This window comes from Suncus etruscus, chromosome 15 (assembly GCF_024139225.1).
Source record: "Suncus etruscus isolate mSunEtr1 chromosome 15, mSunEtr1.pri.cur, whole genome shotgun sequence".
In the NCBI taxonomy this organism is placed as follows: Eukaryota; Metazoa; Chordata; class Mammalia; order Eulipotyphla; family Soricidae; genus Suncus; species Suncus etruscus.
In genome coordinates, this window is record NC_064862.1 from 51369247 (window position 1) to 51396393 (window position 27147).

The 27147-nt window shown below is 55.4% G+C and overlaps 2 protein-coding genes across 6 annotated transcripts; one reads left to right on the forward strand and one right to left on the reverse strand.

Annotated features, from left to right (window-relative positions):
• Positions 1-3542: 3542 nt before the first annotated feature.
• On the forward strand, positions 3543-9547 carry NDST2 (N-deacetylase and N-sulfotransferase 2). 2 transcript variants are annotated; one of them, XM_049789106.1, is made up of 13 exons: positions 3543-4815; positions 5153-5240; positions 5492-5646; positions 5820-6005; positions 6482-6610; positions 6705-6887; positions 6992-7088; positions 7641-7764; positions 7883-8057; positions 8197-8367; positions 8447-8556; positions 8795-8897; positions 8981-9547. In XM_049789106.1, the coding sequence occupies exons 1-13, from the start codon at positions 3820-3822 to the stop codon at positions 9104-9106; spliced, it is 2643 nt and encodes an 880-aa protein (XP_049645063.1). In that variant the 5' UTR covers positions 3543-3819; the 3' UTR covers positions 9107-9547. The 2 variants fall into 2 exon arrangements, 1 of the variants encoding a protein (XP_049645063.1); XR_007503194.1 differs by lacking the exon at positions 8447-8556 and having other exon boundaries at positions 8981-9006.
• Positions 9548-9637: 90 nt separating this feature from the next.
• On the reverse strand, positions 9638-24791 carry ZSWIM8 (zinc finger SWIM-type containing 8). Of its 4 annotated transcripts, none has more exons than XM_049789073.1 (26): positions 24573-24791; positions 22142-22295; positions 21810-21904; positions 21439-21611; positions 21147-21254; positions 20976-21057; positions 20739-20859; positions 19244-19445; positions 18932-19107; positions 17488-18481; positions 17232-17363; positions 16923-17102; positions 16448-16631; positions 16151-16249; positions 14739-14863; positions 14173-14413; positions 13923-14081; positions 13615-13843; positions 13204-13493; positions 12863-13086; positions 11431-11919; positions 11113-11272; positions 10826-11002; positions 10600-10719; positions 10178-10288; positions 9638-10097 (listed from the first exon to the last, which is right to left on the reverse strand). In XM_049789073.1, exons 1-26 carry the CDS (start codon positions 24781-24783, stop codon positions 9655-9657), a joined length of 5679 nt encoding a protein of 1892 aa, XP_049645030.1. In that variant the 5' UTR covers positions 24784-24791; the 3' UTR covers positions 9638-9654. The 4 variants fall into 4 exon arrangements, with proteins under 4 accessions (XP_049645030.1, XP_049645029.1, XP_049645032.1 ...); XM_049789072.1 differs by having other exon boundaries at positions 11089-11272; XM_049789075.1 differs by having other exon boundaries at positions 9776-10097; positions 10178-10356.
• Between the last annotated feature and the right edge of the window lie 2356 nt (positions 24792-27147).

A 27147-nucleotide genomic window follows, 5' to 3' on the forward strand; every position in this document is an offset into this window, starting at 1 on the left:
TTTTGTGTCACTGCTGCCGGAGCCTTTGTTACAAGGCTTCAGAGGAACGAAGGTACCTTCTCCGACACCCTTTGAACCCGCTTGAGAAGCATTCTTTTATTTATTTGGGTTCGTTTTTTCTTTTGGGGGGACCACACCTGGAGGTCCTCAGGGCTTGTTCCCTGGCTCTGCGCTCTGGAATCACTCCTGGTGGTACTCAGGCCCCTCTGGGGGTGCTGGGGATCTGGATCCACCGTTCTGGCCCCTAGAGCTACAACTCTGCCTGTCCCAAGAGGTTACAGACAGGACTGAGTTTGGCTTCAATGAGGACCTGCCAGGAGAGGTTAGTCCCGCCCCTAACCCCGCCCCTCTTCGCTCTTTCCTCCAATCGGTCTTCCCCGGTCCCCCGGCTTCCTCCAATGGGTGGGGTCGACCCGCCTCCGACTTGCCTCCACTCCCTCCAATATGCTGGCCAGGTCCCACCTTCGCTCTCCTCCAATGGGTTTGCCTTGTCTTGCCCCTCCCCGCCTCATCTCTCCTCCAATGGGCTGGCTCGGTCTCGCCCCGCCCCTTGCCCTCTCCACCAATGGGCTGTCTCGGCGTCGCCCCGCCCCTCGCCCCCTCCTCCAATGGGCTGGCCCGGCTCCCCCTGCGCCGACCTGAGTGGTCGAGCCTGCGGCCCGGGTCCGCCCGTGTCGACGCTACTGACTGTGCCCGGCGACCGGGCGCGGGATTAGTGCGGACGGCCCAGGGTCGCCGTCTCGGAGGCCGCCGCAGGCTCGCGCGCGCGCTTGGGAGCCGGGGCTGGCTGCTGCTGGACCGCGCTGCCGGCGCCGAGGAACGTCGGGGCCCTGAGAGGCGCCGCTCCGGCTCGCCCTGAGGCCGCGGGAGTTGGGCCTAGTGCGCTGGAGCCTTGGCCCCGAGATGGCGCGGCGCGGCCGCAGGCCCCAAAAGCTGGGGAGCCGGGCAGCCCCGGGACGCGGCGGAGCCCGGGGACCGCGGGGACGCCGCCCAGTCCGCCGGGTGAGCCGCCATCGGGGACACCCACCCTCCCACCCCGATCCCTCCACCCCTGCCCGCGGTGTGGCCCTCTCGGCCCGGCTCCCCTCCACTACTCCCCACCTGTGCTCGCCACTTGCAAGGGGCCGGGAGACTCCCCTTGGGGTTCTCCTAGCGTGGTGCCTCTTGGCCCGTGCCAGGCGCTCCTTTGCACACTCTACTCGTCACCTGTGACCCCCCGCAGCGAGCCCTCCTCAGTCACCTACACACACATCCCTAGGGCGGCCCAGCCCCGCATGCCTGTGTCCCAGTGAGATTCGAGGGACTGACTCTTCGGGGTACTGTTGACCCCCCCCCTTTCTCCAGACCCCAGCCCCGGGTGACCTTTGGTGTACCCCTCAGAAATGTCCCACATTGCACATTGGAGGGAGAGAGAGAGAAAAGAGAGAAGAAAGAGAGGAGAGAGAGAGACAGAGACAGACAGAGACAGAGAGACAGAGAGAAAAGAGAGAGAGAGAGAGAAAAGAGAGGAGAGAGGAGAGAGAGGAGAGAGAGAGAGAGAGAGAAGAGGAGAGAGAGAGAGAGAGAGAGAGAGAGAGAGAGAGAGAGAGAGAAAACAGCGAGGTAGGGCGCATTGCCTTGCACAAGACCTAGGTTTTATCCCTGCTTCCCTTATGGTCCCCTGAGCACAGTCGGGTGTGACCCTGAGAGTTCAGGGTGTGGCCCCAAAAGGGTGAAATTTAAAAAAGGTCCCAGGGCTCTGCAATCACAAAGCGCCCCTGCTTCCTAGTCTTAGGAAGCAGGGGCGCTTTCCCTAGCTAACTAGCTCTCAGGACCCCTTTCCTAAATATTGTCACTGCCTCTAGATAGGAAACTTAGGCACTGTGCTCATGAGCACTGGCTCTGATTTAGACAAGGATTTATAAGGCTTAGCCTGGCTGTCCACAGAGCTGTGTGAGCCCAGGCAAGTGGGCAAGCTACCAGGCTGCTCTGTCTGGACACAAACTCTGTTAATAGGAGAACTGACTCAAGGATGTGACTTACTGGACTCTTAGAAGACCGAGAGGATAGGAATTCGGAAACACTGTCATCTTAGCGCCAAGGCTGATGCACTTCGAATACTTCGCCTCAGAGATTTCTGTTCCAGGATCTCCTCAAGTTCAGAGTCTTCACACCCTCTTCACATTCTCATTTTTTTTTTTTTCATTCTCCCTTCTTGCTCTTCTCATCTCCTTTAGGTTTACCCAGGCCCAAGCTGACTAAACTATTTTTTATGTTTCGTGGCCACACCCAGGGATGCTCAGGGTTACTCCTGGAAGTGCTGGGGACTATATAGGATACCAAGGCTCAAACCTGGGTTGGCTGTGTACTAAATTCTCCTTAAGTTTGAATTCTGGAGAACCCTGCCTCTGTGTGCGTGCTGGGGTGAGTGGCAGAGGAACTGCCAGTCTCTTTCCTCACTAAGAAAGGCAACCCTGTCTTAGAAGCTCACCATGTGAGGAAAGTCCCCAGATTGAGGTCTCCCCTAAACTTCATTCTGTACTGTCCCGCACTGACTCTTCCAGCCGCACTTGCTCTTTTGAACGATGTGCAGCCAACCCTGGGGTCTTGCCTGCTGGCTGGGGACCCCTGAGAGCCAGGCAGGGATCAGAGAGCAGCATCTTCCAGTGTCCTTGCTTAGTCTGGCTTTGCTCAAGGATGTGACAATACGTCTGTGGCTTCTCCTGATGCTGCCACCAGTGAATTAAAAGAGACGGAAATTTCTCACCAGCGATGGAAAAACGGTTTCCAAGTTGTGGGTTTGGAAGCTAGTGAGCTGATTGGCATCACCCATTTCTCCTTTTCTCAAGGCCCCTCCTAGCAGCCGCCTGACCCTGATCGTTAGTGCTGTTTGGCCTGTGGGCTTGAGCTTGATGAATGACCAAGATTAACCGAATCATGAGTTTCCTCATGCCCAGCACTTTTAAGTCTTTCTCTCTCCTGGAAGGTCCGAGTTCCTACTGGCGGGCAGGGAGGGAGGGGCATGATCAGCCTCTGAGGTTTATTGACCTTCCTGGGGTGCTCACCCTGTTCCAGGGGGACTCAGTTCCCTTGGGTCCAGGGTCACACTGAGCTTCACTAAGGCAGTTGTCAAAGAAACGGGAGAGGGCCTGGGATCCTGGAGTTCAGGCACACAGATGCACACACACAATCTGTAAGACTGAGGTAGGTCTGAGACTGACTGTGTTTTTCTATAGGAGTTCTTTGGAGAAGAAATCATCCTGTGAGCAGGAGGTAAGAGATGTGGGGAGAAGGGTGGGAGATTGGGGACTCGCCTAAGGTCATATTTGTTTTGGCTTCGGGGCTGTACCAAGTAGTGTTCAGGGATTACTCCTGGCTCTGGCCTCAGGAATCACTCCTGGTAAATTGGGGGCCTCCAGTGGGATGCCTAGTATTGAACCTGGGTTGGCTTCATGCAAGGTAAATGTCCTACCAGCTGTACTATTACTCTGGCCCCCAAAGGGCATAGTTTTGCCTGGAGGGATAACTCCGGCTCATTTCTTCCATACAGCAGGGACGAGATCATGGACATGGCTACTTTCTGATGTGAGAAGTTAGCAGGGATTTCAAGCTGAGCCTGGTTAGCTTTGCACCCTAACACCATGGGCCAGGGGCCATGGTGACCTGAGGCCCAACGATTTTGCTACCCAGTTGTCTCCTGTGGTCACCTCTTCTCCCTCCCTCGGCCACTCTGCTGGACAATTCAGCTCCATTCTTTAAGGTGGTGGCCCCAAAGGAGTCCCAGCATCTGGTTTTTCTGCTGACCACCTCCATCTGTCCATCATCCTGAGGTGGCCCGCCATGCTTAAGCTGTGGAGGGTGGTGCGGCCTGCCCGGCAGCTGGAGCTGCACCGCCTCATCCTACTACTCATCGCCTTCAGCCTAGGCTCCTTGGGTTTCCTGGCTTATTACGTCTCCACCAGTCCCAAGGCCAAAGATCCCTTGCCCCTACCACTAGGGGACTGCAGCAGCAGCAACAGTGGCCCGGCCCGCCCCCCTGGCCCACCCCGATCCCCACAGCCCCCAGATGCCGTACGCACTGAGCCGGTGGTGCTGGTGTTTGTAGAAAGTGCCTACTCGCAGCTGGGCCAGGAGATCGTGGCCATCCTGGAGTCCAGCCGCTTCCGGTACAGCACAGAACTGGCACCAGGCCGGGGAGACATGCCCACGTTCACTGACCAGGCCCGCGGCCGCTACGTCCTAGTCATTTATGAGAACTTGCTCAAGTATGTCAACCTGGACACGTGGAGCCGCGAGCTGCTGGACAAATACTGTGTGGAGTATGGCGTGGGCATCATCGGCTTCTTTCGTGCCCATGAGCGCAGCCTGCAGAGTGCCCAGCTCAAAGGCTTCCCCCTGTTCTTGCACTCGAACGTGGGGCTTCGGGACTACCAGGTGAACCCCGCTGCACCTCTGCTGCACCTCACCCGGCCCAGCCGTGTGGAACCAGGCCCCCTGCCTGGCGAAGACTGGACTATCTTCCAGTCCAACCACAGCACATATGAGCCAGTGCTGCTTGCCAGCCTCCGTCCCGCTGCTGCGGCCGAGCCCGGACTCGTACCCCGCCGTGCCCGGCTGCCCACCGTGGTCCAGGACCTTGGGCGTCATGACGGCATCCAGCGCGTGCTCTTTGGCCATGGCCTAGCCTTCTGGCTGCACAAGCTCATCTTCGTCGATGCCGTCGCATACCTGACGGGAAAGCGCCTCTGCCTGGACCTGAATCGCTACATTCTGGTGGACATTGATGACATCTTCGTGGGCAAGGAAGGGACCCGCATGAAGGTGGCCGATGTTGAGGTTAGTCCTGCCCCCAATTCACTCTGCCTGCCTGTCCTCACTAGCTCTGCTTTATTTTATTTTATTTTTTTATTTGGTTTTTGGGCCATACACAATGTGCTCAGGGGTTACTCCTGGCTCTGCACTCAAAAATCACTGCTGGGAGGCTCAGGGGACCCTATGGGATGCCGGAGATCGAATCTGGGGTCGGCCATGTGCCAGGTAAATGCCCAACCCACTGTGCTGTCACTCCAGCTCCATCTCTGTGTTTTTCTTTTTTTCTGAACCTCCCAAGTGTGTCCTGGGTTGGCTCTGGCCCTTACTAGGCTGACTACTTGTCCTTGCTGCCCTTTCACAGGCTCTGTTGACCACCCAGAACAAACTCAGGAACTTAGTCCCCAATTTCACCTTCAATTTGGGCTTCTCGGGCAAGTTTTATCACACCGGTGAGCTTACATTCCTTCTATTTTCAGCAGACCCATTGCATTCCATCTGCCCCTTCATCCCACTGCCACCTTAGAGAAAGAGGGTATGGTTTGGGGCTGAGAGGGCTGTGAGGGGGCAGGGTGGCCCAAGACCAGACTGCAGTCAGAGTTGGGGCACAGGGTCAGAGTGCCTTGGGTCATGGTCAGCAGATAGTGGTCAGAGTTAGGGGAAGGGGTCAGAGGACCTTGGTCAGCGGTTGGTGCGGCTGCAGGGACAGAGGAGGAGGACGCAGGGGATGACATGCTGCTCAAGCACCGCCATGAGTTCTGGTGGTTCCCGCACATGTGGAGCCACATGCAGCCACACCTGTTCCACAACCGCTCTGTGTTGGCCGACCAGATGAGGCTCAACAAGCAGTTTGCACTGGTGAGCACCCTAGCCCTAGAAATGCCTCTTCCTCGCCAATGTCCCCCGACCCTCTCAGGGGTACCCTTTCCCTCCCTTTACCCTTTTCTTGTTGGAGTGGAATCCCCACCCTTTTTACCCTCTGCTCCCCCCAAACCTCGCCAGTTCCTGGTGAGAGTCTGTCCCATCCTCAGGAACATGGGATTCCCACGGATCTGGGCTATGCTGTGGCTCCCCACCACTCGGGCGTGTATCCCATCCACACACAGCTCTACGAGGCCTGGAAGTCCGTGTGGGGCATCCAGGTGACCAGCACTGAGGAGTACCCCCATCTCCGCCCTGCCCGCTACCGCCGAGGCTTTATTCACAACGGCATCATGGTGAGGGGCTCTGCACTGACAGGACCTGAGACCTCATTGCTTAGTCTGGCTCATCCCTGTAGCAAGGAATAGCAGACCCTGAAGGCATAATGCTCATAGTAAAAACTTCCTTGTTTTTACTTTATTTTGGGGGGGAATCATACCTAGCGGCACTCAGGTTGCTCCTAGGAGGCGCGGGGATTGAACTCAGGTCAGCCACATACAAAGCAAATGCCATCTCCACTGTGTTATCACTCGAGCACCTTCTTTATTTTAAAATTTCCTCTTATTTATTGAATTGGTTTTGGGAGGGCCACATCTAGTAGTGCTGTGGAGACCATGAGATGCCAGGAATCATACGTAGGTCGGCTGTGTGCAAGGCAAGCACCCTCCCCGCTGTTATGGCTCCATCCCCAGTCAGAACTTAACATTTCAGACCAGGTGCTCCAGAGGCTCGTCTCTTCTCCCCTTCATTTCTGTCTCCTCCCCTTACCCAGGTGCTGCCACGACAGACGTGTGGCCTCTTCACTCACACCATCTTCTATAATGAGTATCCTGGAGGCTCCCAGGAACTGGACCGGAGCATCCGCGGTGGAGAACTTTTTCTCACGGTGCTCCTTAATCCGGTAGGGTGCTGCGAGCCAGGGCTGGCAAGGGTAATGGATACTCCCTCACCCAGCCCAGCTCTCCAGGACTGACATGCAGCCGTCCCCCGTGTAGATCAGCATCTTCATGACCCATCTGTCCAATTACGGAAATGACCGGCTGGGCCTGTACACCTTCGAGAGCCTTGTGCGCTTCCTCCAGTGCTGGACCCGACTGCGCCTGCAGACCCTCCCCCCTGTCCCTCTTGCGCAGAAGTACTTTGCCCTCTTCCCTCAGGAGCGAAGTCCTTTGTGGCAGGTAGGGGTTAGGGGAGAGCTGACCAAAACTGGCCAGAGATGTATGCTGGGGTTTGGAACCAAAGAGAAGTGAGGGAGGCATTATGTGATTTCTGGCTTCACCAGAATCCCTGTGATGACAAGAGGCACAAGGATATTTGGTCTAAGGAGAAGACCTGTGATCGGCTCCCCAAGTTCCTCATCGTGGGACCCCAGAAGACTGGTAAGTCTTCAGAGACATCTTGCAACAACCCAATGTCTTGAGACAGGTGACCTTTTTTTTTTAATGTCTTTATTTCAGATGGACTCTTAACCCAGGCTGCTCGTATGTCAGAATCTTTTATTTGTTTTTATTTATTTAATTTTTTTTTTTGGTTTTTGGGCCACACCCGGCGGTGCTCAGGGGTTACTCCTGGCTATCTGCTCAGAAATAGCTCCTGGCAGGCACGGGGGACCATATGGGACACCGGGATTCAAACCAACCACCTTTGGTCCTGGATCAGCTGCTTGCAAGGCAAACGCCGCTGTGCTATCTCTCCGGGCCCGTATGTCAGAATCTTGTCTGGAATTTATTTCATGGCCCATGTGGATTCTAATCCACAGACAAGGCTGAGAACTAGGGTTCCTTCCTTCCAGGACCACTTTCAGACTTAGCTTTCTCTGGGTTGGCCACAGGGGAGTGTACTGCCCAGAGTGGTTCTTCTCTCCCCACTCAGGACTGCATGGCTGAGTCAACTTCTCTCCCCCAATGGTTCAGACAGTCTATTCCACACAGGGACTACAGCTGTTCACTTCTTCCTGAGCCTGCACCCTGCAGTGACCAGCAGCTTCCCAAGTCCCAGCACCTTTGAGGAGATCCAGTTCTTCAGCGGGCCTAATTACCACAAGGGCATTGACTGGTGAGGCAGAGACCCTTGGTACTCCTGCTCAGAGGAACCCCCTACCCACCCCCTTAAATGCGTTATTCCAGCTCTCCCCAGCTATGGTAGGCAATGAATTCTCTCTGCTACTTCCTAGGTACATGGACTTCTTCCCAGTCCCTTCTAATGCCAGCACTGACTTCTTGTTTGAAAAAAGTGCCACCTACTTTGACTCAGAGGTTGTACCACGGCGGGGGGCTGCCCTCCTGCCCCGAGCCAAAATCATCACTGTGCTCACCAATCCTGCTGACAGGGCCTACTCCTGGTACCAGGTTCGCCTGAAGCTTAGAGGGGGATGTGGTAAATGCTCCCAGACCAATGACAGCAGGAGAACCAGCTAGGTCTTGGGGGAAAGGAAGGACATCATACTCATCTCACTCACCCATCTCCGCTTTGCCCCTCCCCTTTCAGCACCAGCGAGCCCATGGGGACCCTACTGCGCTGAACTACACTTTCTATCAGGTGATCTCAGCTTCCACGCAGGCCCCACCAGCGCTCCACTCCCTACAAAGCCGCTGCCTTGTCCCTGGCTACTATTCAATCCACTTACAACGCTGGCTCACTTACTACCCTTCTGGACAGGTAAATACCCCTCTCCCACAGTAGCCCACACCAAGGGCCCCTAAGGAACACAGAGGGGACCACTTCCCTGTCCCCTTAGTTGTTGATCGTGGATGGCCAAGAGCTGCGTGACAGCCCCGCCACCTCGATGGAGAACATCCAGAAGTTCCTGGGCGTCACCCCTGTCCTCAACTACACACGGACGCTCAGGTGGGCAAGCGGGAGACAGGATGAAGGGAGGATGTGGGGTTCTTCTTTCTGGGCCACATCAGGCAGTGCTCAGTGATCATTCTCTTGACTGAGTTCAGGGGACTATCTGGGGTGCCAGGGATGGAACCCTGGTGGGCCATGTGCAGACCTGTAGGTTGTGAGCATTTTGGAAAAGGAGCAGCATGTGGTGTGGGCTCATGGGACTCAGTGACTTTTCTCTATCATTCCTATTGAGCAGGTTTGACGAAGAGAAAGGATTTTGGTGCCAGGGACTTGAAGGTGGGAAGACCCGCTGTCTAGGCAGGAGCAAAGGCCGGAGGTACCCAGATATGGACGCAGAAGTAAGTCCAGGCCAAAGTAGATTGGCCCTCTCAACCACTGAAGCCCTCATTCCACTCATATTTCTGCCTTCATGTTCCTGCAGTCCCGCCTTTTTCTGACAAATCTTTTCCGGACTCATAATGTGGAGCTGTCGAAGCTGCTGAATCGGCTCGGCCAGCCCAGGCCCTCCTGGCTCCATGAAGAACTCCAGCATTCTGGTCTGGGCTGAGATCCCAGGCACCTGCACCAGCAAAAGCTTCCCGCTTCCTGAATGGAAAGCCCGGAGCCGGGCTGGGGGGGGGAGGGACAAGAGCCTGGCCCTTCCTTCTACCTCAATGACCCCAGGCCTGGCATGGCTGAGAAGAGAAGGGCATCCCTTTCCTTGGGGTCTGGTACCCCCCATCATGGTACTACACATCCCTGAAGCATGGTCTGGGAAGTGGGGAAGAAAGAAACGGGTCCAGGCAGGGTGCAGAGAAACAGTTCCTCCTATGGATTCCCTCTTCAGCCCCACAGCATATGCCTGACCGCGGGAGGGGGATCCACCTGTGGCCCAGCCTCCTGAATGTCATTCACATTGAATGGGGATGAGGTCGGACGATGGCTCAGAGAGCTGAGACTGAGCCCACACCGTGGGCCAGAATGTCCTTAATAAACCTCCTTATTTTTCTGTCTCATCGCTTCACTGAGTGGGAGGAACCTGCAATAAAAGACAAGCGTCTTCCATCATCTGCCCGCAGAAAGAAGAGAAAGGCCCAGATAGAGTAAAAAAGGAGTTTATATATTTATAAATGCCAAATAAATACCGGAGGCCACCCAGTGCCCCCTCCCAGACAGGGCCATCTCCCCCAGCCCAAAGTTTCTAGGATCTGAGATATCTTGGCCCCAAGCTACGGCCAATGAGCAGCTGCCAGTCTGGGCGACCAAGGAGCCAAACGAGGAGCTGTCTGGCCATGGCTCATGCCCCCCAAAGCTGCAGGCTTGTGTCCCCGTGAAGGGTACTGCAGGGGCCAGCCTCAGGGGGAGAAGGTGGTCATCTCGAGGGAGACCCGCCGCCACAGTTCCTTGGTCTGCTTGCTGCGCTTGAGGTTCTGCAGGATGTCGTTGAACTGCATCATGCCCATGGGCGTCAGGCAGAAGGCGCTGCGCGCACTGCAGATCGCGTTCACAAAGTCGTCGTAGTCTGCGGGCGTCAGGTGGATCAGGCGGTGGTGGATATACTGTGGGGACATTGCAGGGGCACCACTGAGCACACAGGCCTGCAGGGCACCCTGTCCACCCCCACAGTGGGGGCCATCACCTGCATGTATGCCTGCTGGCAGCGCTGCACCAGCTGGTGGAAGGCCGGGGCCCGCAGGTGGTTGTGGGCGTGAGCAGGGCTCAGCCGCTGCAGTGTCTCCATGACGATCTCCTGCAGCACAAACGGGCTCAGCACCCCCTTGGCTGCCCCCACACAGAACTGGTGCACGTAGTTCACTCCTGGGGGGCAGGGGAGGGGCATGAGAAGGGGGTGGCCGCCTCACCCTAGGGACCCAACGCCTCTCTGAGCTCTGGCCTGGCAGAGAGCCTCCCTCCACCCAGACTGAGGGAAGCCCCTGCCCCCCGCGCACGCACACATACCCGACCAAGGCCTCAACTCAGCAAGAGCTAGGAAGGAGGTCTGGGATAGGAAGGTGGGGAGCGGGCAGGGTGGGCAATGGTCCTGGGGAGGGGAGGTGTTACCCAGCTTTGCTGCCAGCCCCAGCAACCATTTGACATCATCAGTGTAGGGGGGAGAGCGGGAGAAGTTGTTGGGGTGATCGTTAGGTGCCCGACGGCCCAGCATCTCCAGTGCTAGCATTCCTGGGAGAAGGGAGGTTGGCAGGCAGATGTCACTCCCTTTCTTCCCCCTGTCCCCTGACCCCCAAGCCCAATGGGCACAGGGATTGTTGGGACGGGGAGGGCTCACCGACACGGTAGGCAGCGTGCAGGTGGTGTAGGTTGTGTGGGCTGACCGGCTGGCTGTGGGCCTCCTCCTCAGGTGGTGGGAAGCCGCCGCTCACCAAAGGACTCGGCTGTGTGGTCAGAGCCGGCAAGGAGCTGCCCTGGATGGCCGGGAAGGCAGGGGCCGGGTGCACGCTGCTCACTGAGTGGGGGTGGAGATAAAGGCACATGAGGTCGAGGAACAGGGAAAGGAGCCAGCCCGCCTCCCATACCCAGCCCTCCATTCACCTGCTCCCTGCCCCCACAACTCACAGGCCACACTGGTAGGCAGTGGGAGCCCTGACTCTGTGTGGTAGGGATGTACTGTGATAGGTGTCATGGAAGGGACGGGGAAAGACACAGCTGTGGCAGCAAGTGAGGGGGGCGTCACTGAGTAGGGGTACTGGGCCCCCAGGAATGCAGGATGTACACCCTAGAAGTGGGGAAGAAGAGAAGATGCCAAGTCATGAGGAACGAGCTCCCTCTTTACCCCACACCCCACCACTGGGTTTCCATTTCATTGCCTCACAGTCTCAGAGGCAGATGGCACCCGAAAGGAGCACCCCCCCTCCAGCAGCAACCAGGTCTTACCTGTGGGTACGCAGAGCTGGGCACAGGGAAGACAGCAGGCCGGGGCATATGCGGCAGGGGGTGGGCAGGGTGAGCTGGATGTGTGAGGTACTGAGGGCTACAGGGCAGGTGGGGCTGGAGGGCAGTGTAGGGGTGCAGGCCAGGGGAGTGACTGTGCCCCAATCCTGGACTCGGATATAAACTGGACCCCACCGAAATGACTGGCACCACTGTGGCTGCCGCTGTCACTGCCGCTGCCGCCACTGTAACTGGCTCAGTGCCAGGGGCCCCCCTGCCCTCAGGCAACCCCCGCCCCGCCTCCCCTGCTGCCCTGATCCCACTGGCACTACAGCTTGTTGCCCCTTCACGGGCAGTGGATGAACCACCTGCTGTTTGCTCATATAGCCAGAACCACTGGTGAGCAACCTCAAACAACACTTCGGGGTACACGCCCCCACCCTTAGCAGCCTCCTCCACTGCCATGCAGGCCTTCTCCAACATCAGGTTGTCCTGAAAGGGAAGGAACCAAGGGTTACAGGGATGATACCTTTTTGTCTTGTGGCAGTCCCAGAGGTTCAACCCTGGGCTTCATATACTAGGGCCATATCCTGCCTCTACTCAGGCTGGGTTCCCGACTTGTTTCATGGGGACGCCTCCATGATCATGAACAGGGCACTGAGCAGCTGTAAGAGGTGTGAGCTGCACACACAATGAATTAGCTGACCAGAAGAAACCTAGACCCAGGTGTAAGCCCAGTTCTGGAATCCCACACTTGATCCCCGATGAGCCCCACCATCTTCCAGAGGTCTCTCCTTTCCTAAGTATTCTGTCCCAGTGAACGTGGGCCACTAAACTCCCAAATCTCTTTCTTAGTAACATGAAGAACCCTCATCTCAGTTGCAAGAAAAAACTGGAGGAGCCAGCGAGATAGTATGGAGGTAAGGTGTTTGCCTTCCATGCAGAAGGACAGTGGCTCGAATCCTGGCATCCCATATGGTCCCCCGTGCCTGCCAGGGGTGATTTCTGAGCGTAGAGCCAGGAGTAACCCCTGAGCACTGGCGGGTGTGACCCAAAAACCAAAAAAAAAAAAAAAAAAAAAGGAAAGCATGGAGCCAGAACAGTGGCGCAAGTGGTAGGACATTTGCCTTGCACGAGCTAACCTAGGACGGATCGCAGTTTGATGCCCTGGTGTCCCATATGGTCCCCCAAGCCAGGAGTGATTTCTAAGCAAATAGCCAGGTGTAACACCTGAGCGTCACTGGGTGTGGCCCAAAGAGTAAAAAATAAAACAAACAAAACAAACAAAAAAAAAACTGCAGTGCTACCCCAGGAGGACAAATTGGGTAGGTTCTTAGCACCAGGACCTGAGAACTAAGAGTTGGGTTCTGAGCCTCCCCACTCAATTTTCCTCCCAGCCACCAAAACCAGGTCCCCAGGAAGCTTGTGGAAATACCTGTTCCTTGCACTGAACCAGGGCCCGCTGGATCTCATTCGGATTCAGGGCATGAGCATGAGGCAGGCAGCTGAGGGCCAGCTCTGCCGCTGCCCTCACCATGTTGGAGTCACGAGCCCGTGATGCCCTGTCAGCTAGGGATGCAACCTCAGGGGGAGTCAGGTGCCCATCCCAGCACTCCACCAGGATGGTCAGGGCTGCACTGCCAATCTCCATGGCCTGACCTGCGGGAGCAGAGAGAGGCAAGGCAGTCAGCTTCAGGAAGCAGGAACAGTCTGCCTCCTATCACAAGGATCATCCTGGCAAGTAAGCCCCAGGCTGCTGTCAGACACCACAATCACCTGTGATCCAGGACACATGGGAGGAGTAGGTACGTGAGAGCCAGTTAGGAGACACAAAGTTGTGCAGGCCGAGGGCGTAAAGGCCAATCTCGAAGGCGCACAGGTGTAGGTTGCGATGGGGGCCCTGGTGGCCCCCTGAGGATGACGGGTGTGTGAAGATGGAGGTGCTGCTGTTTCCCCCTGCCTTGATCAGCACCGTCTTGGCCAGCTCAAAATAGAAGTGTGCAGCTGCCTCAGACGGCTGATTGGGAACATGGGGTGCATGGCTCTCAGGACGGCGGCCCTTATACCTGGAGGAACAGTGGGGGAGAGCAGAGGATTGGGGTCTCTCTGAAGTGGGGGCCCAGGTAGGATGGCAAGGCCTAAGTGCAGTTGCTGCGGCTCTGGCTGGTGCACTATCCTACAACTAACCTGCCCACATCGACTGTCTTGGCCCGAGCTCCTCCACTGGCGCTGGCCCGGCGGCTGCCACTGGAGGATGAAGAGCCCAGGGAGTCTGAGGACGAGCTGCTGATGCTGTCACTGTCTTGGCCTCGACCCCAGGACGTAGGGGCCCAGCCCCCGCGAAGTGGCCTCCGACTTAAGGTGGGGGAACTGTCTGATGTTGTTTCGGGGGCACTGCTGTCAATGCTGGCCATGCCTAACACCAAAGACAAAGGCGTCTTAGGAGGTGAAAATGCTGAGTCAGCTACTGGAGGCAGACCACCAGACTGTCCTACCTGTGTGCTTCTTCTTTGGTCGCCCTGGGGAACCCCAGCCACGTCCGTTGTAACCGCCACGATTACCAAGTGCCAGGCGACTGGGGACTTTCCCCTCTGGCCTTGGAGTCACAGCCATCTCAGCAGGCAGCCCCTCACAGGTAGAATGGGGTGAACTCTCTAGAAGGGAAACAGGACACAGGATAAGTTGATTAAGGGGGAATCCCAGCATGACTCCATTCACCCCCAGCGCCCAGGGCCCCCACCTCACCAGGCACACTTTTCTCTGTGAAGCCCTCAGGGGGGCCTGTCCCAGCTCCAGCGACGCTGCCTGGCTGAGCAGGCCCTGAGGAGCCAGAGGCCAATGGCTGCAAAGCCCCTGGAGCAGCTGGGGGACCATGCTTTGAAGGAGATCTCTGGCTGGCTGCAGCAGGGCGACTTGAGGAGTAGAATGAACTCAGCGTCTGAGGCTTATGGGTTTGGCTCTCTCGATCCAAGAGCTTGTCTAAGATCTGGAGAGTGAAGCAGTAGTGACAGGTTACCCTGACCCCAACTGCTGACCTTCCTGACCCTCCTGATCTCTGACCTTCCTTTCTTCAAAGAATATCCCAGGAGACAACTGTCTTTTCTCTGACAGTATCCTCCCTAACAACACTGATACTCTATAAATACTGAAATTACTGGTTATACCTGTTTCTTCCAGCCCCTACTCAAGAACTATAAAAACCACTGGTCATCTTGTTCTTTAGAAGAAATCCCCGAGATTCTTCTTGCTGTACTGGAACCCTGAGAAAGGTAGTAAAATCTGCCCTTTATCAGACTCCCAGGCCCTCTCACCTTTTTGAGCTTGGTCTGGTCATCCTTATACGTGATCATAAGTGCCAACGCCAGGTTGCCCTTTTCCCGCCGGGTACCTTCACACAAGAGGGGATGCTCCGCTTCACTAACTGTTGTCTTCATACCTGTAGGACAGAGGGAGATGCTTATGGGGGAAGAGACAGGAGAGGTAAAGGCCTGCTCACTGGTATCAGCATGTGAGGAAAGGAGTCCTGTTCAAACTCTCTCCCCCCCAAGGAAGGCCCCAGGTCCCTAAGCTCCAGCCTTCATCTCAAGCTCTTCATGACTCAGTCTCCTCCTCTGCAAGTAGGAGTCTGGGCTCATACTCCTCATGAGGAGGGACTGTCCCTTTACTCATGTTATTTTCCTCACCTGCCTTTGGAGTGTGTGAGAGAGAAAGAGAGAGTGAGAGAGAGAAAGAGAAAGAAAGAGAGAGAAAGAGAGAGAGAGAGAGAGAGTGTGTGTACTGTCCCTTTACTCATGTTATTTTCCTCACCGGCCTTTAGAGTGTGTGTGAGTGTGTGTGTGTGTGTGTGAGAGAGAGAGAGAGAGAGACAGAGACAGACAGAGACAGAGACAGAGAGAGTGTGTGTGTGACTATCCCTTTACTCATTATTTTCCTCACCTGCCTTTGGAGTGTGTGAGTGTGTGTAAGTGTGTGTGTGTGGGACTGTCCTTTTACTCATGTTATTTTCCTCACCTGCCTTTGGCGTGCGTGCGTGCGTGCGTGCGTGTGTGCGTGTGTGTGTGTGTGTGTGTGTGTGTGTGTGTGTGTGTGTGTGTGTGTGTGTGTGTGTGGTTTCAGGTCCCACTTGGGAGTACTTCAGGAGTTACTCTAAGCAGTGTTTAGGTAATTATGTGGTATTGGGAATCAAATCTTGGATTACTCCCTGCCTTAAACTCTGTACACTAAATCATGCAAGTCCCCAGCTCCTTAGCACACTTGTGCACTAAATTCTCTTCAGTCTGTTTTTGTTTGTTGGGGGACCATATGAGATGCCAGGGAACAAACCTGGGTTGGCTGCACGCACAAGGCTAGTGGTCTACTCACCATTGTACCCGTCCATGTATTGAATTTTTTTTAATTGAATTCTTTTTTAAGTTTTGTTTTAGTTTGGGGGCCACATGTGCAGTGTTCAGGGGTTTCTCCTGACTCTACTCAGGAATTACTCCTGATGGTGCTCAGGGAACCATACGAAATGCCAACCCAGGTCAGCAGTGTGCAAGGCAAATGCCTTCCCTGCTCAACTGGCCCCAGCACACTAAATTCTTGACCGTACTGTCACTACTTGGCTCACATAAGCCATCCTGGCTTTCCCATTACTCCTTTGGAACAGGGCCAGGTCTCTTGCCCTTTTAGGCCATAGACCAGGGTCAGCTCCTATAAACACTGAAGAGACTGACAGACTTACCCAAGGCAGCAACTGCAGCTTCAAATCCCAGCTCTTCATCCCCAGGCATCTCATTATTCCAGCTTCGATTTGGGGGCCGGGAGCCTGTGGGAGAAACCACTGGAGGAAAGACAGAGTAAACGAGGTCGACCAGACAGACTTCCCTCAGAAGAGTAAAAGGGCTGAGATTCAAATCGTGACACTGCATGTGACCCCCATGAGAACGTAGGGCCTGCCATGCAATTCAAAGCCAGTGCTCCTGCTTTTCTTTTGGATTATCCCACCCTAGTTCCCCCGTGCTGGAGTCAGGCACCATACCTGGAGCACAGAGAACATCAAAGATGAAACTAGCCAACATGAGAGGTAGCACTGGCCGATAGTCACACAATGTCCCTTCCCGGAGCTCCTCGGCCCGGCATCGCATGGTGCTCATCTCACTGGGACCCCGTGGAATCTTTTTAAGCAGAGCAGCCACTTCAGATTCCTGGTGTGCCAGCTTCACCTGCGGGCAGGAAGTTTGAGCAGACCTGAGATCAAGATCATAGGTCAAGTCTAAAGTAGACACAATTCAAGGCTCAGACAGAATCCACAAGCCTCTGGCCAGAGCAAGGCCAACAGGCTCAGCACATGCTTTGCAGAAGGTACAGGTTCATTTCTAAGCACATGTCCCCTGGTCACTGCCAGGAATGACCCTCAAGCACATAGCTGAGAAAAGCCCAAACACCACCAAATATGACCAAAAAACATACCACCACCATTCCCTAAAAAAAAAAATACCCTGTAGAATTCTGACCTCCAAGGCTTTGGTAGAAGCTGGGGGTCGCTGCAGCTCCAAGGCAAACATGCCAACTCGGAAGGCCAGGTTGTGGTGCTCTGATCGCTCACTGAGCACTGTTAACAGGAAAGCTGCCTTGGTCAGAGTGTTGGTAGCTACCCATGTCTGACGGCTAGTGGAGACTTTGTTCTTCTTGCCCTAGAAAGGCGAGGACAGAGGTCGGGACTGAGGTTGGTTCATGCTAGGAGGAAAGGTCCTCACCTGGAGCAGGTTACACCAGAGAATCAGGGTAATGGAGATAGACAGACAGACCAGGGGATCTCTTACCTTGGCCGGGGGAGGCTCTACCTTGAGGTCAGGCGGGTTGGCCAACAAGTCCTGGGCAAGCTCCACAGTGAGGCGAGAGGCCTCGCTACTGTAGCCATGAGCATGCAGGGCCTCAGCACAAGCAAACAGGACCTAGAGAGAGGACACAAAATGAGAGCTAGGAGGCCGCCATTCGCACTCATGCATCAGACACACCGAAAGTACTTGCTATGTGCGAGTCCCCAGCAGAACAAGGTAGCTCCCCAAATCCTCTCACCTCCATGCGGCTCTCCTGCTCCAGAGGCTTCAGTCCTGCAAACAGGTCGTGCTCCTCCCCAGCCATTCCATCAGCCTTCTCCTCCTCACCTCCAGCGCCATCCTGGGTATTTAGGTAATAGGCCTGGTAGTCATCGTCCTCCTCCCCTGTGGCAGGGGCAGCCTCTTTGGTTTTGGGAGGTGCCCTACCACCCTCATCTGTCATAGGGCTGTCACTGTGAGCACAAACCTCCCCTGGCAGTAGGCCTGGGGGGCCCACAGAGGCTACAGGAGGCTCGGGCCCTTCGGAGAAGTATACACCACCATCTTCTTCATAAGTATCTGAGGGTTCAGGAAGGAAGGCAGAAGGGCCTCGAGAGCCCCCAGAGGTTGTGCAGGGCGGCAAGCTCTCAGGGAATCCACCAAAAGTGCTGGCTTCAGCGCCCAGGGCCAAGCTGCTGTCATCCAAGCTCATCTCGGCCAGGTCTAGCTCCAGGGAACTGTCCTCACTGCTCAGCCGCCGCTTGCTCCCACCTCCAGCTGGACCTTTGCTCCCACTGCTGGCCCCCCCCAAGGACTTGGCTTTGCCCCCACCTGGCCCCATCTTATGCAGCACCTTGTCTCCCCCCTCAGCTGATAGGCGGCGGGAAGCCCTCTGTGACGAGGGTACCCCTTCACCCAAGCCCTTTCGTTTGGCCCCTGGCTCCTTGGGCCGAACTGCTGGCTCCGCAGGAGGCACTCGGGGCCGCTCCCGGGATTCCTCCAGGCCCCCAGTGCGGGCAGCCCCTGGCCGAGGCGGCAGGGCTCGGGCCCAGGACAGTGCAAGCTTCCGGTCAGTGCCACTGTAGGTGACACCGGGCAGTGGGTAGGCCTCCTCCCAGTTAAAGTAGCAGGCCTCAACTGCCGGCCGGAAACCAGGGAAGAGCCGCTCCAAGGTCTTTTTGTGCTGTCCCCGCTTCACGTTCTCGATCACCTTCAGCTGCCACTGGCGCAGCTGTGCACATAGTTCCCGGCGGCTGTGGGAGAAAGGGCAGGAGGCTGCTGGGACTATGAAGAAGCATGTGCTGCCCCCATGATGTGATTCAACCTCACCCTAGTCCTCAGGGGTCATGAAAACTGGGCGTCATTTGGGAAAGGAATTTCAGCCTCTTTAAGGACTCATAAACCACCAGCATCCCAAGGCTCTGTGCTCTGTTCCATTCTGCTTTCCCCGGGACTGAAGAAGGTTCCTCTAGAGCTGAAGAAGGGACTAAATTCCGCCTAGGGCTTCCCACAGAGCTCAATGTCCTGGGCACAGGCATGGCATTCAGTAGGATTAGATTAAACTCCCTAACAGGAGAAGCCTAAGCCTTGTAAAGGATAGGGAAGATTGAGTATGTCTACAGATACACAGAAAAGGAGGGAGGGAAGGATGGAGAGAGGGATCTTTCAGGGCTAGCTGCTGTGGGTTATTCTGGGAAACTCACCGCTGAGGGCTGAGTGCAGGATCCAGCACAGCCAGTCTCCACAAGGTGACCATTTCGTCACACATGCTGGCACATGCATGGGCTGCCACTTCCGACTGTCCATTGCTACGGCCCGTGTGCCCACTGGCACTGCTATGTGAGGCTGAAGTACGCACGCTGTACCACCAGCCCGTAATCTGAAAACAAAGGCAGTCTGAGATACCCCACCCCCAGCGTGTAGGGAGGCAGGGGAGTCAGCCCAGGGTGCCAGTTCGCAAGGGGGAGGGGGCAGGAAAGGAAGAAGAAAAAGCAGAACGCTGGCTGTGGGCACACCTGCTCGTAAGCGAGGCACTGGTCCGTGAGGATCTCCAGCAGGGGAGCCGCATTGCTGTCCCGGCGCTTGAACATCTCCCGCACGATACTAAGCAGATTCCAGACACCCTCAGGCTCCCGGCCCCTCAAAGGCCGCAGCAGACATGCCCACTCAGCAGCGGCCGGAGGCTCAGTGGAAGACAAATACATAGAGTTCACGTCACTGTAAAGGAAGGGACATGCCCTCAGGACAGGAGCCACAGCCACAGGAGGGAAAGAGCAAAGCGCACAGGATGCTTGACTTGCATACCAGTAGAGCCCCACCAGGAGGGATCCCTGAGTACTGCTGGGAGCAGCCCACACGCAACTTGTGAAACAGAACTTTGATTTTTAAAAAGAAAGAAAAGGAAGGATCCTCAGAATATAGGGGGAAAACAAAGTTCAAGAGGAAATTTTATTTGTTTGTGGTTTTTGGACTACACATGTCTATGCTCACAGCTCATGGCTCATAAGTACAGAAACCACTGTACTAAGGCTTTGACTCTGGCTCAAGTTTCTCTTTCAAGGAATAGGTACTTAATGGAAACTGAGCACTCTGGGGTGAGATTAGCTCTCCTCACCCTTGGGCTGGGCAGGGCTGGGCTCAGTTATGTATGGAGCACTGACACTGGCTCGAGCACTTAGTGGTCAAGCAGTACCTGTTTGCGTTAGTACCACATGGTCCCTGTAGCACTGCTGCAAGCCAGTCTCAAGCACTAAGCCAGAAGTAGCTCCTGAGCAACCCCCTGGGTATAGCCCAAATAAGCCACAAAAGTGAAAAAAAATAGTTGATGGGCTGGAGAGATAGCACAGTGTTAGGGTGTTTGCCTTGCATGCAACAGATACAGGATAGTGGTTTGAATCTCCATATGCCCCCACCCCTGTGCCTGCCAGGAGCAATTTCTTTTTTTACCTTTTTTTTGGGGGGGAGTCCACATCCTGTGATGCTCAGGGGTTACTCCTGGCTATGCTCTCAGAAATCATTCCTAGCTTGGGGGACCAGATGGGACGCCAGGGGATTCAAACCCAGATCCATCCTAAATTAGCCACGTACAAGGCAAATGCCCTACCTCTTGCACCACCGCTCCAGCCCTCCAGGAGCAATTTCTGAATGCAGAGCCAAGCGTAACCCCCTCAGAATAACAGGGTGTGGCCCAAAAAAACAAACAAAAAACATAAAAATAAAAAGTACAGGGGCAATGTGCTGGCTCTGCATGAATTCAATTCTGGTTGAATCCCTGGCACTGCATGATTGTCCAAGAGCACCATGAGACCCCTGAGCAGAGCCAGGAGTCAGCCTTGAGGATTATGAGTGGGGCCCAGCCTCACTAAATGCCTCACTAAGGACTCTTCTGTGAGCCAAGCACTGGAGCAGTGTCCAAGAAACATGGGTTTTATGTTAACAAAGGTTCTGCCACAGCTGAGGACCAGTCCTGCTCTGCCACGGACTGCTGAAACCTGATGACAACCAACTCACCTGAAGACCACAGGGGATGGGCCACAGAACTTGTGTAGGGTCTTCTTGATGTTGTCTGTGAGTGTTGATTCGTCTAAGTACCAAGTACTCTGGTCAGAGGCTGAAGGACCTGCTGTGGGGTCTGCAGAGTGAGAGGCACTGAGTAACCTAGAGTTGGGTCCTGGTTCTGACCCCAGTCTTCAGTAAGTGGACACCACAGCCCTGGGCCTTTCTCCTCTTACCGGGGGACCCACTTACCTGGGGCGCCACACACTGTGTTGATAGCTGTTGACTGAGAGGACAGAAGTTCATCTAGGAGACGCTGCGCTGTGGGGAGGATCTGACAGGTACAGACATAATTAAGCCGAGAGGTCCCGAGGCTCACTCACATTCAGCCCCCAGAAGCACCGAAGATACTACTTCCCTCACCTGCTGAGGAAGCTCACTAATGAGGTACTGGGCGAACTTCTGCAGCTGATCCCTCTGCAGCCGAGACAGAGACTCAGAGACTGGGGCACGCAGGCAGACTGCAGAGGCCTAGAGGAGACAGGGAGCAAAGATGGATGGGGAGAGGAGCGCTGCTGCCAGGGCAGGAATAAGAAATAGAGTGAGGGTAGTAAGGGCATTCACATCATGGCAAGGCATTCAGCAGTGATGGGGACTGGGCATCAAGAGGGCCCAGATAAATGGGGATGGGGGGGGGGGGAGAAACAATACTCACATTATGAATGCGAAAGAGACAGAGGGCCACGACGTGTGTACACCATTTGGCCCCATCCCCACAGGTACAACTGCAGGAAGTGACCCGGCAACGGTCAAACATCACAGCAACATTGTAGGCTCCTTGTGGAGGGACCATCTGGGGCGGTACCACGGTGGCACTCAGATGGAACCCTGGGGAGAGAGAGACACAGGCACTGAGAGCGGCCAAGACTAAGGCCTCTCTCCTACTGGAGTCAGGCCAGTGGCTACTCGAACAGGCTGCTCTAGTTCCCTGCAGCAGGTGGCTAGGAATTCACACATGGGGGAGTGAGGATATGTGGGGGGGGAATACCCAGGGAGGCGTCACAGGATATGAGGGAATACCCCTACCTATTTGCAACGGGTCCTTCACAGCCCTCATGCGGAACAGCTGATCACCTCGCTGGAATTCATCTGCACTGCCATTGGCCAGGCAGGAATACAGCCTGGGTGTGAGGACAGAGGAACAGCTTGGCAAATGCACTTCCAACACCCTGTCTGTCGGAAGGTTGGATAGAGCCACAAGATCTCGAGCACTATCCCCCTTTTCACTCCCTCCTGAGAAAAAGCCTTGTGCCCTCTTGTCCTCTTCTTCCCACTGCTTCCAATACATCTTGTTTCCTTGGACAGTCCAGCAGTGGAGAATACCCAGACCCCACCCACTGGCCCCTCTTGAGCCTTACCGAATATCCTCCTCATTTTCTGGGAAGCTCCAAAAAGCAATCCGGAGCTGGAGCTGCTCAGGCACTGGAGGGTAAACTTTCTCCACCACTTCGAATGGTATGTGGAATGCCACCTGCTTTGCTGACAGCTCTACCAATGGGATCACCAGACCATCTTGCAAAACAAAGATTGAGCGGGGGGAGATGAAAGGGGCTGCAGTTACTTAGCATCTTGAGTATGAGAGAAAGGGAAGACCTAAACCAAGGGCTCTTCCTAGATGGATACACTAAGCAACACGGGAGGGCACTATGCAAGCCTCAACTCACAGTTTTGCCTGACAGAAGTTCTGTTCCTGGGATAACCCAGAGCTCGGGCCAAACAAGGATGCAAGCAGGTAACCCCTTTCATGTAGCCCGCATCCAAAATCTGTACATCGAGCACTTGGGGTTTATATGACATTGTTTATGTCTGTCCTGGCATTCTCTTCTCGTTGCTTTTTTATTCACCCTCTCCCCAAATACAAGTGCAAGGCTCTAATAAGGACAGAGCAGGGGACAGAGCAGGGGGCAGAGCAGTCAGAAGAGAGATACTGTGCTGCTTTGCCACACCTGAACTCAGGTTTCCCCTGATGAGAGCACTGGGATGAGGGAGGTCAGACCAGTTAGCCCATGGGAAACTAACCACTCAAGAGGTCACAGACTGTCTCAATAAGAAAACAAGAAGAGGCCACAGAGCTCAACAAACCTCTAGTTGGGTTAGTGAATCTGAAAAAGCATGCGGCTGAAATGAAAATTCTGCTCTGGTGGTGCTGGGTGGGGAGTATGGTACATAGCAGTGGGAACTGAACTCAGGAACCTGCACATACGAAGACTGCATGCAGTCCATTAGGCTATCTCCCCAGCTCCAGAAAAGGGCTTTGTTTTGAGACTACACCCAGTAGTGCTGGGGGGGGGGGGAGGGCATACGTGGCGCCGAGACTAAATTAGGTTGGTGGCATGCAAGGCAAACACTTAATACTAGTACTATCCCTCCAAGCCCTTTTTAAAGTTTTGGGGAACAAAGTTACTCGGTTTTGACAAAGGAACAAGAAACCTGTGGAAAAGAGATACATTTGGAGATAAATTCTTTCTTAGATTTTTACCCTAATAAAAAAAATCCTAGCACTGTTGAAAATCTTCACACAGAGTTGCTTCCCTCAAAAGAGATGCAGATCTACAGTGGAAACCATGAATAAAATTCTAGGTTCAATGCCCAGCATTGCAAAAAATATTTTTCCCATCTATCTTACACACTTACACACACGGGCACATATTTACCATATACCCTCACTTCAACAGGAGTGAAATCCTAGCATATCACAAGTGACTCGTATTAACTCTCCCTCCACCAAGCAGGGGTGGGTGGGTGGGCTGGAAAACACCACTCGGGAGGGGCTAGGGCAGAATCAGTATCAAACTCTCGACTGCTTGGGGAAGGAAAAATAATTAAAATAATAACTTAAAAAAAAAAAAAGCCATCTTCCTTCCAGGAGGAAGGCGTGGGGCCCGGCAGTGGCAATTTCTGGTGTCCTGTGCCGTCCCTTCCCTTCCCTCCCCTTCCCAACCATGGCTCTCGGCCCGTGCCCTTTCATGCAACCAACACATAACCTGCCCCGCAGCGCGGAGCCTCCGTGCAGGAAAAAGCCCCCGGAGGAAACAAACGCTCCGTCGCGCCAAGCAGAGCCGGCAGGTGCTTCCCGGGGCAGCGGAGACGATGGGCCGGCCTCGAATGCACCGGACGGGACGGGGCGACCCCGACCTCAACCTCTGACTGTGTGTGTGTGTGTGTGTGTGTGTGTGTGTGCGTGCGTGCGTGCGTGTGTGTGTGTGTGATGTGTGTGTCAAGACTATACTTTCAGGGATCATTTCTATAGTATGTGATGTGTGTGGTGTGTGTTGACTGGGATGTGTGTTTCTGACTGGTGTGTCTGTCTGTCTGCCTGGGGTGGACGGGTGTGTGTGTGTGTGTGAGATGTGTGTGTGTCAAGACTATACTTTCAGGGATCATTTCTATTGTATGTGATGTGTGTGGTGTGTGTTGACTGGGATGTGTGTTTCTGACTGGTGTGTCTGCCTGGGGTGGACGGGTGTGTGTGTGTGTGTGTGTGTGTGTGTGTGTGTGTGTGTGTGTGTGTGTGTGTGTGTGTGTGTGTGTGTGTGTGACGGGTGTGTGTGTGTGTACCCCCACCGACTGCGCGGCGTAGCGTGGATCGACCCTCACTCCGGATAACCCAGGAGACAGCCAGCTCCACCGCCATCGGCCTCCCGAAGAAGCCCGACTCGGGAGGCAAGACCAGGGGGGCGGGCACCCCGGCCCGTGCACCGTGGAGCACCCCGCCGGCCCGAGGCCGCGAGGCGAGGCGAGGCGAGCTCCCGCGTCTCCCCGGTCTCCCCGACTCTCCCGCGCCCTCACCTCGCGTGCGGGCCCCGCCGCCGCCGCCCCCGCCGCCGCCGCCGCCCGTGGGCGAGTTGGGCCCCGCCGACTGCTTGCGCCAGCCCCGCCAGTTCTGACACAGGCTCTCGGCCTCGGAGATGAAGGAGCACAGCGAGTCCTCCTCGAAGCGGTCCGAGTCCTCGAAGGAGAAGCGCTCGCCGTCCTCCCACTCGGCGAACATCAGCTCCATGGGCCCCGCGCGCCCCGGCCCCGGCCCCGGGGCTGGCTCCCCTCGGCCGCCGAGCCGGGCCGGGACGGGACGGGGAGGCCCGGCGGACGCGGACGGGAGGACTCGCCCGGCCGGCCAAGCGCGAGCTCGGACCCGGGCCGCAGCCGGAGCGGGGCGCGGCGGGGATGGTGGCGGGCGCAACTCCCGCACGCAGACCCGCGGACGAAGCGTTCGTCCGTTCGCTCACTCGCTCGCTCTCAGGGCCCGCGGCCTCCCCGCGGCTGCAGCGGCGGCCCCGCCTCCTCCATCAGCTGATCCGCACTTCCGGCCGCGGCCACTTCCGGTCGCGACCGCTTCCGGTATCCACGACTTCCGGTCCCGCCCTCGGGCTTCGCCGCTTCCTGCTCCCGTCGCTTGAGTCGCGGCGCTTCTTCTTCAAACCTCATCAGGGGCCCCGCAAGCTCTGAGCGAGGCCACCCACCCATCCACCCACCCACGGCGGAGCCCGGACACAGCGCGACGCGGCCCACGGCCCCGCGGGATCCACACACAAACATATACAGCCCCGCCGCGCTGCATGCCGGGAGTCGTAGGCTGTCAAGGCACCGCGGGCGACGATGGGCGGAGTCCGCGTGCCTGCCCCTCCCACCCGGATAGGCCCTGCGGCCGCGGTGCTTTCTGGGAATTGTAGTCCTCGAGTCTGCATTCCAGGAGACTCTTTTTTTAAGCGCTCTAATTGGGGAAGCACCAGGCTAAGGCGTTTGTTTGATTTCAGGAAATGGTTGCACTGATTGTCAGCGGAGAGGAGCCTTCCCACCCAGTCTAGCGGGTGTTCGCTTTTATTTTTTTGCGCTTTCGTGACCCTTGAGGATCCCAGGGAACGTCTATTGTTTATAAATGTGCAAAACAAGAATTACAAAGGGGGGCGGAGTAGAACAGTTGGGAAGGCATTTTTGCCTTTTTTGCTGACGCCCTCTACCCTCTTTACCTCATACCCCACATCCCCTCTACCTCCTCCTCCCCGAGCCTGGCCAGAGTCATTCTGAGCTCAGAGCTATGAGTAACCCCTAAGCAATGCGGGGTGTGGCCCCCAAACCAAACCAAAACAAAAAAAATTACAAAAGAGGGTTGAATACAAAAGAAGTTGATGTACAGCAGACCGGAGAATTTCAAGGAGTAATCCCTGAGCACCTCTGAGTGGAACCCAACAACGCCCACACACAGAGACCCCCGCACCCCTCCTAAAAATAAAATACAAAGGGTGATAATGCGAGACCACAGCTGGGAGGGCACTTGCCTTGCACGCATAGGACCCAGGTTTAATCCCCAGCATTTCATGTGATTCCCCCAAGCAACACCAAAAGTAACCCCTGAGCATCTGTGCTCCCCACCCATCTGTTCTACCCACCCACATACACACATCTGCACGTGACCCAAAAAATTGAAACAGGGACCAGAGAGATGGCATAGCGGTAGGGCGTTTGCCTAACACGCAGCTGAATCAGGACAGTGGTTCGAATCCTGGCATCCCATATGGTCCCAGTACCTGCCAGGAACAATTTCTGAACACAGAGCCAGGAGTAACCCCTAAGCACCCCCGAGTGTGACCCAAAACCAAAACACTGAAAGAAACAATTTCGTTAAATACAATGTTTTGTTTCAAAATATTAACCAAATTTGTAGGTTTTGGAACCTTCAGGTGTGGGAAGCGTCTCAGCCCCTTCTCTGGCACCAGCTGCCCTTTTGTTCTTGGGCCACACCTGGAGGTGATCAGGGGCCACACTGGCAGTGTTAGTGCTGAGGGAGGTGGAATTTGATTCAAGAACACAGATGCAACTAACATATTAGACTAATGTCTTAACCTTTGTACTAGCCCTCTGACCTGCTAGTTGGAAATTTTCTAAATATTATATAAGATCCAGCAGCAAATGTATAAATACTGTCACTGTGAAACAGTACTGATTACATTGCAGTTCTAATAGCATAGCAAGTGAAAGTGCATGACTTCTTATAGGAATGACTAATGATCTCACGGATTGTTCCCTGCAGTTCCTAACTGAAATGCTCAAATTCTAGTTGTTTTCAGGCCACATCCAGCACATTCAAAGGAGGGGACTAGCTGATGCCTGGACTCAAACTGGGGCTGACAGTATGGTTCATGCCTTAACCCCTGGACTATCTGCTTTAAAACGTTAAATGGGGGGCCGGGCGGTGGCGCTAAAGGTAAGGTGCCTGCCTTGCCTGCGCTAACCTTGGACGGACCTCGGTTCGATCCCCCGGTGTCCCATATGGTCCCCCAAGCCAGGAGCAACTTCTGAGCACATAGCCAGGAGCGTTACTGGGTGTGGCCCAAAAACCAAAAAAAAAAAAACGTTAAATGGGAGA